Genomic DNA, 13,350 nt, shown 5'->3' on the forward strand with positions numbered 1-13,350 from the left:
GCTCTCCCTGACAAATTTGGGACAGTCGGGTGTGAAGATGTTGCTGGTTGTGTGCATCGGTTTGATGATGGCTTTCACTAACCAGTCTGTGACTAACTGTGCTTGTTTGATTTCAGAGGGAACATCCCCACGCTAAACAGGTACAGTACTCCTCATCTTCTCCAATTTCAAAAGCCACACTAGAAAGAGGGAGCCTAATCCTGAATGTTTCAGCATGTTTTGTCATACTGCCCTTCTCTTTACTTGGAAAACTCTCCACCATAACTCTTCTTTTACTTTCCCTTTTCCTCTCCCTTTGTCTAAAACATGTTTTCAGCTTTTCTTTAAAGCAAAAATAAAATATTTGCATGCAGCAATCTCTGAAATCAAATTTGCTGGGTGACTCTGCTCATCTGCAGTGTGTTACACAGCAAAGTGCTGTCCTAGGGGCTTTGTTGGCACTGGATTCCCAGGTCTGGATCCCAGAGGACTGATCCTCTGGCAGGGTGTCACAGTGGCCCCAGGCAGTTCCTCCCAGCCCAGCCTGGTGCTACCTTGGATTCTTGTGCACAGCTTAGAATTTGTCAGGGCTTCTTCACCTCCCTCACGCCATAGATGAATCTACATCTCAAACAGCTGACAGCATGTTTTGTTGTGGTTTGGACGCTAATTTTTCCTCCTGTGTCACAGTTGAAAAGTATTTCTTGCTTTAAATAATACATGAAAAATGTCTGCTGTCTTTTTGTGCAGCTCCTGTTCTGTGATAGTTTTTGTATTAGTTGTAAGAATGTACACCAAGGCATGTCCTGAAAAATTCCCCTCTTTCAAAACGTGAATACCTATTATTTATTACTGCTTACAAGCCTGTTTAGGGAAAAATAGTAAAAATGGGCTTGGAAGTCTCACGGCTCTTAATCAGAGACAAATTGCAGAAACAGAGAGTGACTTTAGGCATGGAGAGCTATTAATCACACTGATGATACTTTAGACTTGTTAACACTGTACTCAGGGCTGGATCAGTGGGTTTGGTGTGTGCAAAGGAGGAAATCCCAGCAAAGCTGGCAGGAGTGCTCAGCCAGGTTCTGGCTTTTCCCCCTTGCACCTCACAGCTCTGAGGCACCAGGTCTGGTGGGGAATCCATTCCCTGATTTTTTTCCCCATCTCCTCCAGTTTTGGCAGCAGATTTATTGTGTTCCCAAGGTCAGGGAGGGCGAGTGAGGAGTGTGTGGTCCCTGGGCCAGCTCCCTGCTTGGGTCTCTTCAGAAGTGTCACCACCTTGCAGGCAGCTCTTGAAGGAAGTCTGAATTAAGATGAGTCTGTAGTACAGCTCAGAAATTGGTGATAATTACTGCAGAGAAGGCAAACCCCAGCTGTGTCCCCAGAGAAAGGTCCAAACTCACTGTGTGCTTTTTCCTCACTGGGGGAGAAGCTTCCTCTGCCAGTCTTGACTGTGGCATTGTGAGTCTTTAAAAAACCATAAAAATCACTGAATAAGTGAGGTTGGGAAAGACCTTCAAGACCATGGAGTCTAATCTGTGACTGATCCTCACCTTGTCACCCAGCCCAGAGCACTGAGTGGCACATCCAGTTCTTTCTTGAACAGAAAGGGTAGGAATGAGAGTGTTAGACTCAGTAAAGAATTTTGGAGAAGTCACTGTACCATGCAGCGTTTGAGGAGTGCAAATTATAGTATGATCAGAAAAATCATGGAATCAGTAAGTTAATAGAGCATTTGTAAAAGTGTACTGAGTCCTTCAAGAGTCAAATCTTAGAACTGTTGCTGCTTGAATCACGTTCCACCTGTAAAGCAAAACAGAAAGACAGGAGGAAAAATAAGTTCGGCTTTGCATAGTCAGAATTCTCCTGCCATCTCAAGAAATACCTGTTTCCAGGGGTTATAACATCCTTTGCTAACTCTGGGTGTCCCTGTCACTGACACAGCATCCAGGCAGGGTGGCACCAGAGGCGTGGCAGGGGCTCTGCAGTCCAGCAGGGCTTGCCCAGCCACGCTCCAGGTGCCAGAGCACGTTTCCAAACCTGCTCCCAGTGCCGTCCCCCCGTGCCCTGCCCCTGCTGACTGTGCTCTCGCTGCCTTGCTGTGTAGGATGTCCTTCTCCTCCAACCTCAACCACTACGGGATGGCTCACGTGGCCAGCGTGAGCGACGTGCTGCTGGACAACTCCTTCACGCCGCCGTGCCAGCGCATGGGCGGGATGGTCTCCTTCCGCACCTTCGAGGACTTCGTCAGGTGTGTGCCCAGCCCAGGCCTGGCTCCTGCGGCCACCCACCTACCCAGGCCCTGGCAGAGCTGGGGGAAGGCTCTGCCAGGCCTAGAGTCAGCTTTGGGCTGGTCCCGAGCGTTGTTCCCTGCGTGGATCCCTGCGGGCGGGTGGCCCCGTGCAGCCTCGGGTTGTTGGAGGAGCAGTTTGCAGACAGAGGGATCAGCATCCCGGGTTCCTGCTGGTTGGGAAGGTGCTGATGTCTGCTAGTGCTCTGTGCATGTGTGCTTCCAAGCTTTTGGCACGAGCAAACCCCCAGCAGAGCCCTCAGCCTGCACCCAGGAGGTCTCTGACCAATGCTGGACCCAACTTGAGGAATTGCCTCCTCCTCTTGGAGCCCAGCAAGGGAAGGAGCCCTTTCCTGCCAGCACTGGTGGCCCAGTGTGGGTGCTCCGTGTGCTGGCAGCGCTGTGGTGGTGACTGCTCCTTCCCTGGTGCATTCCAGGATCTTTGATGAAGTCATGGGATGCTTCTGCGACTCTCCCCCGCAGAGCCCGACGTTCCCCGAGGCCGGCCATGCTTCCCTCTATGATGAAGACAAGGTATGTTTTCTTTTTTTCCTTCTGGAAGGTGCTCTGAGGCTGGCAGCAGGGCTGAGGCTGGAGTGCTGGAAGCAGGAGTTAGGAGCTTTGTGTATTTATGGCTGTGATTTGCTTGCTTGCTCCACAGCAGGTGACTCGGCGTGGGCGGCCGCTTTCCATCTCTGTTCTAAAACTACAGCTCAGCTCTTGCTCTCCATGTAAATTTAGTTTATGGCTTTTAGCATCAGCAGAATTCCTGGATCCACAGCACCATAGCAGAGTTTAAACCCACCATTAAGTCTCCAGACCCTCTCTCTGCACCAGGATGTTGAACTGCATCTTCAGCTGTCTTTGTCCTATGTCTGACTTGCCATATTTCCTGTCTTGCACCCTTCCCAGCCACCTCAGATCCTGATTCTTCCCTCTGTTCTACCTCTTGGAACTGTTTTTGGGAGGTAAAGCCACTCAGTTTTTGCAGAGATGTGGAGAACAGGTGCAGAGGCAGCAGGTGGTCCCTAATCCTTAGGGACAGAAGTCCAGTTTCCCTTAGAAACACAGGTAGTTGCTCCACAAGGTGGGAAGCTCTGCTGGAATACAGCCTGTGTCCAGAACAGGGCTTTGTTTTCTACTGATCCATTGATCCTGATGTGTGGAAGCACTTTAGCCTTTTCCAGAATATTACTGTCAACCTTAATGTCCTCAGATCCCTCTCTCTACATCCCCCTCACCTCACCAAGGTAATTTCCTGTCCAGACTCAGTTTTTCCCAGTTAATCACAGGCTCCTGGAGGCTGAATTTGTAGTTCCTTGGAGTTTTAATGGAATTGATGTTTCCACATAATTTCATGTTGTTGTAGATATGGAAACTCGCATTGTTTTGCCCCTACACTTTGATTAATTTAATTACTTTCCTTGATGCCAAAGTCTTCTACTGTCCTTGTGCTGCAGCTGGTAGGGAGAGGCCCTGACCCTGTGCCCTGTCTCATCCTCAGACTTGAATTCTTCAAAGGAGGCTCCTGTTTGATGTTTGTGGACATTGACTTCTGTGAAATTGCAGATTTATGAGGCTGTTTGGTCAAGGATTTCCCTCAGAGTTTTCCCTGGTGCTCCTCCGAGTTTGTTTCCCCCAGAGCATCTGTGCTTTAAAGCTGGATTTGGGGAGCCCATTCTGAGGTGTTGAGCTGTTAATTACTGAACTGTGGGGAACGTTTCCCTGTCCTTGCAGAGCGCCCGGGAGGAGCCCATCCACATCCTCAACGTGGCCATCAAAACCGACGGCGACGTGGACGACGACGGCCTGGCTGCCATGTTCAGGGAGTTCACCCAGAGCAAGGTGAGGCCCCTGCACCCCTCTGCCTCCCCCAGAGCTTGGGGAAGAGTCTGCTCCCTAGCTTTGGGGTGGTTTTGTTTGGTGTCAAAGCCAGTGTGCTGCACTTACATCCTTAATTTATCCCGGCTGAAGCCTTCCCGCTTGTTTGGCTGGATGTAGCTGCACCTTCCTTAAACCACCAGAGCATTGTTTCTCCTTGTAATCTGTCAGCTCAGGGTTCTTCCCTTTAATTTTTGGTGGGATGAAAGACTTGGAAGGTTTTAAACACATCAGGTCAATCTTCAGTAGCTGTCCCACACGCTCTGGAAAATGTGTTCCGTGCCTTTCCCTGGTGATAAAGTTGTTGGATGAGCAACAGCACCATGTAAAATGACATTAAAATGTCCTGTATTTGTGTATCACCATAGTCTTAATGCAATTAAAGTTTATTGCCCTTGTTAGTGTGCTGGAGCATCCACCTTATACAATATTCCTGGCATGAGGAGGAATTATTTGGCATGGTCTGTTGCTCCTTCCTAAGTGTGGGATGCACCTTAGAGTCCCAAATGTCACTGCTGGGTCAGCTGTGGGACAGCCTGGCTTGGGAACAGCCTCCTTGTGTCCGCTCTGGGCTCTGCCTGCACCTGCTTTTCTGTGGTGAGAAGAACTCCACTGGTTTGTGGGGCTGAATATCCCACCAGGAGCTGGGATTCCTGGTGCTGCACTGGTTTTGGGGGCACGGAAAGAGCACCTCCACCTTCTGTTGGAGCTGGGAATACACCCTGCAGAAATCAGGGGCTCCAAAATGGGACTGGCATCCACATGGCTTCAGCAGCTTCCTGTCTCTTTAAACAAGGAAAACAATCAAATCTAAGAATTAAAACTAGTTCTGCTTTTCATCTGCTTGATCATGCTCCAGGCGTTTTATGGGAGGGGATAAAAGGAAAGAAATAAAATATATATATATAAAAAAAATCCAAAACCACATTAAACTATCAAATAGGTTGATCCAAATTGTCCAAATAATCTTCCAGTCCCAGCATGTTGTGTGTGGTTTTTTTAATAGAAATTAGGATCATATACTTGTAAATGACTTGTGGAGGAGATTGAGGCAGTCAGTGGAAATGGAGTTTCTCCAGGTGCTGATGGCTAATCGCTCTGTAATAGCTGTGGCCTTGCTGGGAGACCCACATTATTACCATGTAATCAGAATCCTGTTGCTCTGCTGTTATTGTCTGCCACTTGTGGAATTTTAAAAGCAATAACAATTTTTGCTTTTTAAATCATGGCATTATTAAAGTTATTTTCTTCCTCTTGCCATGAATATAGTCACTGCTGCTCATTTTCAAAGGGCTTAACCTTAGTAAAACATCACAGTCTGTGCAGAGAGGAGCTGCTTTGCTCCTGCTTGAGCTGAGCTGTTGTTCCTCCTTGTGTTCTTTGCTTTTAAATTGGAAGAGGGAGGAGGAAGGAGAAAAGTTTGAGAAAGGAGAATTACGAGATCTTGGCACTTCAAAGGGTGAGTGCCGTGGCAAATAAGGAGAAAAGTTTGGAAAAAGGAGAATTACGAGATCTTGGCACTTCAAATGGTGAGTGCTGTGGCAAATACTGATGGCAGCACTCCTCTGAGAGGGGAAAGTGAGGAAGAAGCAGCCAGAGTGGATATTCTGGATCTGTTTGAAAACAATCACTGGCATCTGACTTGTACCACCTTTGCCATGTGGAATCTTGGAATCTCAGGATGGTTTGGGTTGGAAGGGACCTCAAGGCCCTGCCTGACGTCCCATCTAACCCATGTCCATCTAATTCTTGTGTTCCCCTCCCTTCTGTTTTAATGCCTTAAGGGACTAGAAGGTCACAGTGAGCCCCCCAAAAGTCTTCTCCAGGCTGAGAGCCTGGATGTGTGCTTTGGACTGGGTTATCCATGGGCTCACTGTGCCAAAGGCAAGCATGAGCCACATCTTCCATGGGTTAGCTCCTCTAAAACCCATTTTCCATCATCTTCCATGACCTTACCCTATCTGCACCGTGCTCCCTCCAAAACCCAATCCTGGCAGATGAACAAGGGAATTTCCTGCAGGATTTGGGGGTGACTGTTCTGCACTCCTGCTCAGCCAGGCTCAGCTGGAGTTCAGTGCTCCTGTGATTTAGCTGTTTACCTGCTCAGGTGGAAGGGATCTGGGTGTTTATGCTGCTAAAGCAGCAGCAGGTGGGAAATCCTCACTCCGGGGAGGCTGAAGGGGAGCAGGAGCTCGGAGGCAGAAGGATCTGCAGAGCTTTTTCACTTCACAGAGGGTTCCAGAGGGTTTTTATCTGTTCTTTTTCTGCCAGTCCAGTCAGCTGTTTCCACCCTTGTTTTTGCAGAAATCAGTCCTGATTGAACATGGCATTCGGAGGCTGACTTTCCTTGTAGCACAAAAGGTATTTCCATCTCTCTCCTGATGCTCAGAACTCCTTGGTTTCTAGCTCATTATACCATTGGCATCTGACTTGTTTTTCCCCCAAATTAAATGCTGTATTTAGTTCTCTCTTCACTGTTTTTGTCCTCTAAAACTTGAGATGGTTTTCATGAATTTGCTTAAGAAAATTAATTTACAATTGTAAGCAATCTTGACACCTCTTGTATTCTTGAATTAATTAAGTTTTGATTTTAATCCTAATTGCTAGCTGTCTTCTGCTTTTTTTTTTTCTTCCTATGTGTGTGTGTTTCGTTTGTAAGGACTTCAGGAAACAGGTCAACTATGAGGTGGATCAGAGATTCCATGTAAGTAAAAAGGGCCTGGAACATGGTGGCATTCCTGATGTGAGGCCAGGAGACACACAGGGGGCTCTGGGCTTCTCATCTGGATCTCAGGCAGGCATTTAATGCCCACAGTCTGCCAAAGTGAAGTGTTGAAGTATTTATTGGAATAGCTAACTGCAAACCCAGGCTGGGCCCGTGGCCACTGGGGCTCTGAGTCTCCCTGGTTACCTGGCTGAGCTCAGGGAGCCACACTGATAAAGATTTCCTTGTGTTTCCTTTCTGTTTAAAGTGAAATTATCAGTGAAACCTTTGTCTTCTGTAGTGTGCTGATTTCTTTTGACTTCTTGCTGGTTTTAAGATGACTTAGAGCAGTCACTGGAGGGACTTGTTAAATTTTGCAGAGTGGCTTTGTGATGTGGGAAATGTTTGATGCTCTTACTGCTGAGAATTACTTCTTTCCCCAGGGCCTGGGCATCAGTGAGGCCTGGTTTAGGTGGCCATGTAAGGCATAAACCAGATTTTTATCTCTTGGGTATCTACTTTTCAATTCTGGAAGTTTTCAGGAGCCTTTGAAGTGCAAGAAATTCCCCCTGTGCTCAACACAGCTGGTCTAGGAAGGTTTATGAAGGGAAAACTAATTTACAAATCAGCAGAAATAATGTTTGAACCTGTCACCACGTGGGAATTGTTGCTCACAGTACAGGTACAGAGGTATCAGTCAGCAGGTTAGAAAACTGGATTTTGTGGAGAGTCTTTTGGGACATTTAGCAAGAAGATCTAGGCTTTTGGTTTGAGAAAGGAAGTTTTGGAGAACAGAATGGGTGTTGGGGGAATGAAATGTCAGAGTTGCTGAGTAAATGCTGCGTCAGAGGTCAGAAAGGAGGCACAGAACAGAAGGAACCATCCCCAAGCTCTCCCTGGACCCTCAGTGTGGCTGCAGAGTTTGTGGAGCTGCTCTGTCAGTCCTTATTTCTGTCTGCTGTCCCAGCCCCTTCATTACTGGACCAACTATTAACTTAGCCAGGGCCTGGGCTTGGGTTTGTTTTTGTTTTAATTACAGTCTATATAATTAGTTCCCAGCATGTTGAGGTAATAGAGAGTTGCTCCAGCAAGCTTCCAATTTCCTCATCTCATTAGGTTTTTAACGTGATTATTAGTATAATAATCAACTCTGATGATTTCTGGTGCAGCTTTTCACATTCTGCAGTTTGCAGGGTGTCTTGATTGGCTAATTTAGCCAAATTATTTTGATTGTCTTGATGATGGTTGGTTGATTAGAACACAGCAGGGGTATAATTCTTCTGCCTAGGAAATGGAGCACTCTTTTGGATTTTGGTACCAGGGCACTGAGGATTTTTGTGTGTCTGCACATCTAATTATGATATTTGCCCAGCACACCAGTGAGGTGCCCTGGAAGCAATTCCATTAGTGGTGGAATGAGCCTGGAGATGGTGGGAGAAGCTGGCAGCGTGCAGAGGAGGACAGGTAGGAGGGGTTGGGAGGAGTGAGGAAACATGGTAGAGGTTGTTTCTTAGATGAGGCTCACAGATAATTGATATATTGGGTGAGCCTGAGTTTTTAGGCAGCATTTCATGTACCACCGCTTATTTTGGAAGAGTTTCCAGGCAAGGACAAGTTGTTTTGCCAAGTGGGAGTCATCAGGTGAGGTCTGGGGGCTGTTTTACCTAGGAGGGAAGGAAGATGACTGACTAGAATAGTACTTTTAGCCTAAAAATCTGTGTTGCTCAGTGGTGGCTTGTACAGTGTCACTGGTTGTCGCACTCCCTCCAGCTGGGGTTGTTCATCTTTCATGGCTAATGGAATGTGAGCCAGAAATTCAGTGACTCCAGGTCAGATTCCCTGTTTTTTGCTTAGTGAGACACTTCTGGCAAGTTGTGTGTGTCCCTTCAGGTCACCTTCAGCACAGGCAGCAGTGTTCTCACGTGCTGCAAAGCACTGGCCAAAGCTCTGCCCAGTAAAAGTCTGATTCCAGAGGAGAGGGTGGATCTGCCTGGCTGGAACTGGAGGGGCAGGATGCTGTCCAGGCTTTCTGTCTTCATCTCAGATTTGTACAATATTTCAAAAACCTCACAAGGCTCTGCCAGGGTTTTATCTATGCAATAGAAAACCAGAGAAACCCAGTGGTACATGGAGGATTTTTGTAACGTGCCAAAGGCAAGCATGAGCCACATCTTCCATGGCTTAGCTCCTTTAAAACTCATTTTCTGTACAGGTGAATAAAGTTATTTGATTGCAACTCCCAGTTTTCCTTGGGAAGAGAGTATTTCTGGCAGTAATGGTATGAAGAGAGCTCTAGAATTAGATCACTGTTCTGTGTACATCTGCATCCATTACAGTGTTCCTGTCACTCCAGACAGTTCCACAGGAATCTTAATCATAACAGATCTAGAAAAAGTTTCCCACTGCACTCTGGACACGTCTGTGTTATCTGTCAATAGCTGACAATAATCATCTAAAGCCAACCTTTTGCATTAGTGAGGACAGGTTTAAGCTGCCTCTCCTGTCTTGAAGGTGGCTTGATTTCCCACCACCTTTGGGATGTTGAGAAAGCAGCTGGGAACAGCTTGTGTCACCTCCTGTGCTGTGGTGCAGCCCCAGGAGTGGCCTGAGAGCGCTCTGGGGACATCAGTGCTTGTTTGGGAGTTCTAACACTGTTGTTTTTATTTTCAAACAGAGGGAATTCCCAAAGTTCTTCACCTTCCGTGCCCGGGATAAGGTGAGTTGGATATTGTTAATACTTTTCTCCAAGTGTTTGCTTTATCCTTCTTTCATGTAGCGATTCACTACCCAGAATCAGGACAAAACCTTCTGGTTTCTGTGGAAATGAGGGTTTTTTCAGGGGGGTGAGCTTGAGAACTTGCTGTCCTGCAATTTGCATTATTCAGCAATTTCACAGTGCTGCGTGAGATGGAAAAGTCTGGGTTGGGTTGGTTTGAGTTTTTAGAGTTTGGGTGAAATATGAAATTTCACAAGGGGCATTGTGGAGTTGTTACCTGGGTGTTTCACCTTTCCACTGCCCTCTTTCCCCGCCCTGCCGTGCCCCTGCAGTTCGAGGAGGACAGGATTTACCGGCACCTGGAGCCGGCCCTGGCCTTCCAGCTGGAGCTGAACCGCATGAGGAACTTCGACCTCACGGCCATCCCCTGTGCCAACCACAAGATGCACCTCTACCTGGGGGCTGCCAAGGTGGAGGTGGGCACTGAGGTGACAGACTACAGGTTCTTCGTCAGGGCCATCATAAGGCACTCAGACCTGGTGACCAAGGTGAGTTTGTCCCTGTCCACGGCGCCGAGTGAAAGCCAGGGTGATCCTAGGGAGCTGCAGGATCCAAAACTGACCATTCCCTCTCTGGAGGGCTGGGGGCTGTGTCCTCTCCTTGCTGGTGCTGCTCTCAGAACCATCCCTTTGAAGTCCTGCTATTCCTGGCTCTGGGGAGATTTTTCAGGGCTCCAAGAGGAGAGTCATAAACCCTTAGATCTTGAGGCAGCAGTGGCTTGGCCTGTGTGGTGTCAGATTGACTCTGAGCTAAAGGAGGGCACAAGGCAGCCAGGTGTGGGATGCAGGCACGGGGAGCCCTGGCTCTGAGCTGGGGATGGATCTGCTCCAGGGCTCTGCGTGGGCTCTTGTCCTCTCCATCACATCCTCCTGCAGTTTTCCAAGCCCTGTGTCCTCGGGCAGTGATTTGTGAGTCAGAACTCAGTGGTTTGTTGGCGATTCTGGCAGGAAGCCTCCTTTGAGTACCTGCAAAACGAGGGCGAGCGTCTGCTGCTGGAGGCCATGGATGAGCTGGAGGTGGCCTTCAACAACACCAACGTGCGCACGGACTGCAACCACATCTTCCTCAACTTCGTGCCCACAGTCATCATGGACCCCTCCAAGGTGGGAGCTCCTGCCCAGCTGGGGCTGGTTGTCTTTCCAGGGCTTTGCTTGTCAGAGCTACGAGGCCTTTTGTTCATAGAGTCACAGAATGGTGGAATGGTTTGGGGTGGAAGGGACCTTAAAGCTCATCCTGTTCCAGCCCTGACACTTCCCACTGTCCCAGGTTGCTGCAAGCCCCATCCAGCCTGGCCTTGGGCACTTCCAGAGAAGGGCAGCCTTTGCCAGGGCCTCCCCACCCTCACAGGGAGGAATTTCTTCCAGTATCCCACCCAACTCTGCCCTCTGGCACTTTAAAACTGCTTTGTTGTGCAGCTCGGCTCCTCTGTGTAAACTGAGGGACAATTATTGGAAATTTGTTTTGTGTTGGAAACCAAACCTATTTTTTCATTTGTGTGTTTGAGGTAAACAGTTTTAATAAGGAAGCAGATGTAAGCGCTCTTCTGTTTGTTGCAAAAGTTCAGATTCCATCCAAATAAAACATGAGATAAACTGGGAGCTTAAAAAGAATCTGTAAATTCAGCTACAAAAGTGCCTCATTTTCAGTCTGTGGTACCAAACCACAGAGATGAACGTTATAAATAAATGAACATTAAGCTTTGTGGATGCACAAGTGAAGGTGTTCAGGCATAAAGGATGTTTGTGGTTAGCAGAATCACCACAAAGCAAGTCTCAAGTCCAGGCTGACTTTAGCTGGAAATCAGCATTCAGTTCATGGGTACCCAAAGATGAGAGGTGACCTTTCCTGAGGAGAACAGCTGAAAGTTATAAAGATGAATTGGGTATCAAAATAACTAACTCTTGCTTGCTGACTTTTAAATCATGATTAAAAATTGGTGGCTTAAATCCCTTTTGAATGAACCTTTCCTGGTGCGTCCAGAGCCGTTGGTTCCCAGGAAGTTCAGAAGAAGCTGGAATATTCATGCCTGGAAGTTGGGCTGCCCTCACATACAAACCATGACTTTTCCTTGAGCTGCTGTGCAAAAGAGACTTTTTTTTTGGGAAAAATGTTTAACCCAGCCTATAAATTGCCTTCTTTTAATATGCACTTTGCCCACAGTGGTATTTTATAAAGTTTAATAGAAGAGCAGAAGGCCCAGCTCCAAGTGGTAATTGCTTTGTTGATTTAAAGCTCCGTGCAGGCACTGAAATGTGATTATTGTGCATACAAGGCTACAAAACTGCCAAGGATTTGGCTTCCCTGGGTTCTGTAGTTCCCAGGTGTGAGGTTTGCCTGTGGAGGGGAGGCAGGGAGTCCCTGTGCTGGGGTGGGGTGTGGTGGTTGGGCTGATGATCATCAAGGTCCTTTCCAACTTAATGATTCTGTGGTTCTGCGTGCCATGAGGAAGCAGGGCTTTGAATCCAGCACTGTCCCACTGCATCAGTGCCCAGGTGGAGCTCCTGCCTGTCTGAAGGCTCAGGATGAGGAGGGACAGGTCACCACCATAGCTGCACTGGCCTCGTGCAGTGTGGTGCTTCCTCCCCACCTTGGAGCAGCGGCATGCGGGGGATGCAGAGCAGTGGTGGATCCAGGGAGAACCCCAGGATGGTTTGGGTTGGAAGGGAGCTCAAAGCCCATCTTGCTGCACCCCTGGCATGGGCAGCGCCCCTCGCAGGGACCCGGGCGGGCTGCTGAGGGAGGCTTTCCCCGCAGATCGAGGAGTCGGTGCGCTCCATGGTGATGCGCTACGGCAGCCGCCTCTGGAAGCTGCGCGTGCTGCAGGCCGAGCTGAAGATCAACATCCGCCTGACGCCCACGGGGAAGGCCATCCCCATCCGCCTCTTCCTCACCAACGAGTCGGGCTACTACCTGGACATCAGCCTCTACAAGGAGGTGACAGACCCCAGGACGGCACAGGTACGTCCCCAGGGACGCGGGGCTGGCTGGGGGTGTCGGGAAGGGGACGCAGAAAAATCCCCCGTGGTGTGGCTGGACAGGGGAAAAGTGCTCAGGGGAAAGGGACCTGGGGGTGTTGATGGACAGGAGCTGGACGTGAGCCAGCAGTGTGCCCTGGTGGCCAAAAGCCAATGGCTCCTCACCTGGGTCAGGAATGGTGTGGCCAGCAGGAGCAGGGAGCTCATTCTGCTCCTGCACTCAGCACTGGTGAGGTCAGACCTCGAGGGCTGTGTCCAGCTCTGGCCCCTCAGTTTGGGAAGGACCTTGAGATGCCTGAGCACATCCAGAGGGGGCAATGAGGCTGGAGAGGGGCTGGGAGCACAAACCCTGTGAGGAACGTCTGAAGGAGCTGGGGTTGTTCAGCCTAGGTTGTTCAGCCCTTTGAGGAACATTAGAAGGAGCTGGGGCTGTTCAGCCTGGAGAAGAGGAGGCGCAGAGGTGCCCTCATTGCTCTCCACAGCTCCTGAAGGGAAGTTGCAGACAGGTGGGGTCGGTCTCTTCCATCAGGCAGCACTGACAGAACCAGAGGACACAGCCTCAGCTACGGCAGGGAAGGTTCAGATTGGATAGCAGGAAAAAAAATTTCACCCAAAGAATAATAAAGTACTGGAGCTGTCTTCCCAGGGAGGTGGTGGAGTCACCATCTCCGGGTGTGTTTAAAAAAAGGCTGGACATGGCACGTGGTGCTGTGGTCTAGGTGAGGTGTGAGGGCATGGGTTGGACTTG

At 48.9% G+C, this 13,350-nt stretch overlaps 1 protein-coding gene across 8 annotated transcripts in view; it reads left to right on the forward strand.

Annotated features, from left to right (window-relative positions):
* ACACA (acetyl-CoA carboxylase alpha) overlaps positions 1-13,350 on the forward strand; it is a 102,786-nt gene that overhangs the window by 42,855 nt on the left and 46,581 nt on the right. For 5 of the 8 annotated variants that reach the window (XM_077787580.2, XM_085557206.1, XM_077787579.2 and 2 more), the window contains 10 exons: positions 117-140; positions 2,084-2,227; positions 2,704-2,800; positions 4,004-4,111; positions 6,452-6,508; positions 6,807-6,851; positions 9,526-9,567; positions 9,900-10,115; positions 10,575-10,730; positions 12,382-12,585. In XM_077787580.2, the coding sequence (XP_077643706.1) occupies positions 117-140; positions 2,084-2,227; positions 2,704-2,800; positions 4,004-4,111; positions 6,452-6,508; positions 6,807-6,851; positions 9,526-9,567; positions 9,900-10,115; positions 10,575-10,730; positions 12,382-12,585 (1,093 nt within the window). The remainder of the gene's footprint in view (positions 1-116; positions 141-2,083; positions 2,228-2,703; positions 2,801-4,003; positions 4,112-6,451; positions 6,509-6,806; positions 6,852-9,525; positions 9,568-9,899; positions 10,116-10,574; positions 10,731-12,381; positions 12,586-13,350) is intronic. The other 3 variants (XM_077787581.2, XM_077787582.2, XM_077787583.2) reach the window with 3 other exon arrangements.

The sequence above is a fragment of the Lonchura striata genome, chromosome 19 (genome assembly GCF_050655825.1).
Source record: "Lonchura striata isolate lonStrDom1 chromosome 19, ASM5065582v1, whole genome shotgun sequence".
Taxonomy (NCBI): domain Eukaryota; kingdom Metazoa; phylum Chordata; class Aves; order Passeriformes; family Estrildidae; genus Lonchura; species Lonchura striata.